General features: G+C 25.8%; 1 protein-coding gene across 1 annotated transcript; it reads right to left on the reverse strand.

The window, feature by feature from the left end:
- Positions 1-208: 208 nt before the first annotated feature.
- Positions 209-1,102, reverse strand: PCYB_004880 (hypothetical protein; the record flags this gene model as incomplete). Its single annotated transcript, XM_004227909.1, has 1 exon — positions 209-1,102. A coding segment is annotated over one exon (894 nt), but the record flags the coding sequence as incomplete, so codon positions are not given.
- Positions 1,103-1,144: the final 42 nt, after the last annotated feature.

The raw sequence follows: 1,144 nt of genomic DNA on the forward strand, positions 1-1,144 counted from the left end.
ATTATACTTTATTCGATATATCGTATCGCCTGGATTTATATCCCGAGCGTGTGCACTCTTTAATAGAAATTCCTTTTCATTTTTTTTAATATTGTCTAATAATTTATCTCTCCCTAGTATTCTTGTATTTATCCATGAACCTAAAGCAGTAAACTAATTTTAAGGAGGCAGGATTATATATTAAAATATATAATATTATTATTGTCATTTAATATGATAACATCGCATAATCATAGGTATGCAATATTTTGCATATTTTTAAATAAAATATTGTATTAACCTTATATAATAACGCTAAGATGGAAGTTGCTCCAGCAATTGTGCCAAGAGCTGTAGGCAATGTTTTTACATCAGATACATGTTGTGATGCGGCAGCATCTGAACTGGCATCAGTATGAGATATTAATTCTGATATTTCTTCCGCTTGACAATTTATTAATTCTAATTTACTTTCTCCAATATCTATGTTTGGTATTTTTTTCGCTAATGTTGGTTCGCTAGTAAGATCTGAGTATTTATTTTTAAATTCACGTAATTCTGAACATAATTCTTCATTTAAATTATCAAATAAAACAGAAGAACAGGAGCTGTCATACATGTAGTTATATGTATTAACACACTCTTTAAAATAATTTTGACAAAGACAATAATTGTGATTTTTCTCTTTATTCAAAATGTTTTTGATATTTTCGTAATTATACTTAAAATAGCTTAATTTTGCTAAATCATTTGATATTAAAATAGCTGTTTTTCTATAATATGATTCATATGGACATATATTTATTTTTATAGGTATCCCTACATCCTGGAAAATATAAAAAAAATTCCTAATATCAATGTTAAAATTCATATACTTCTTTGTATTAAGGTACAGCCAATGATATAAATATGTGCAGTATTCGTGCTCCTGTGATACTTTAGATCTATTACTTTGGAATTTCTGTAAATTTCTTATAAGTTTTTTGAATATATCTTTGTAGTTTTGCTCTCTTTCTTGAATATTTATTAATTTAGTCACGTCAAATGAAGAAGGATTGTCATATTCTTCTAATTGTTCATCAAATTCTCTATAAGCTGATATAAAATTATTTAGAAATGGATACTAAAAATAAAAAAAGTAAAAAATGCATATAACTAAAGGTTT

Source organism: Plasmodium cynomolgi (genome assembly GCF_000321355.1).
Source record: "Plasmodium cynomolgi strain B DNA, scaffold: 0604, whole genome shotgun sequence".
Lineage (NCBI taxonomy): Eukaryota > Apicomplexa > Aconoidasida > Haemosporida > Plasmodiidae > Plasmodium > Plasmodium cynomolgi.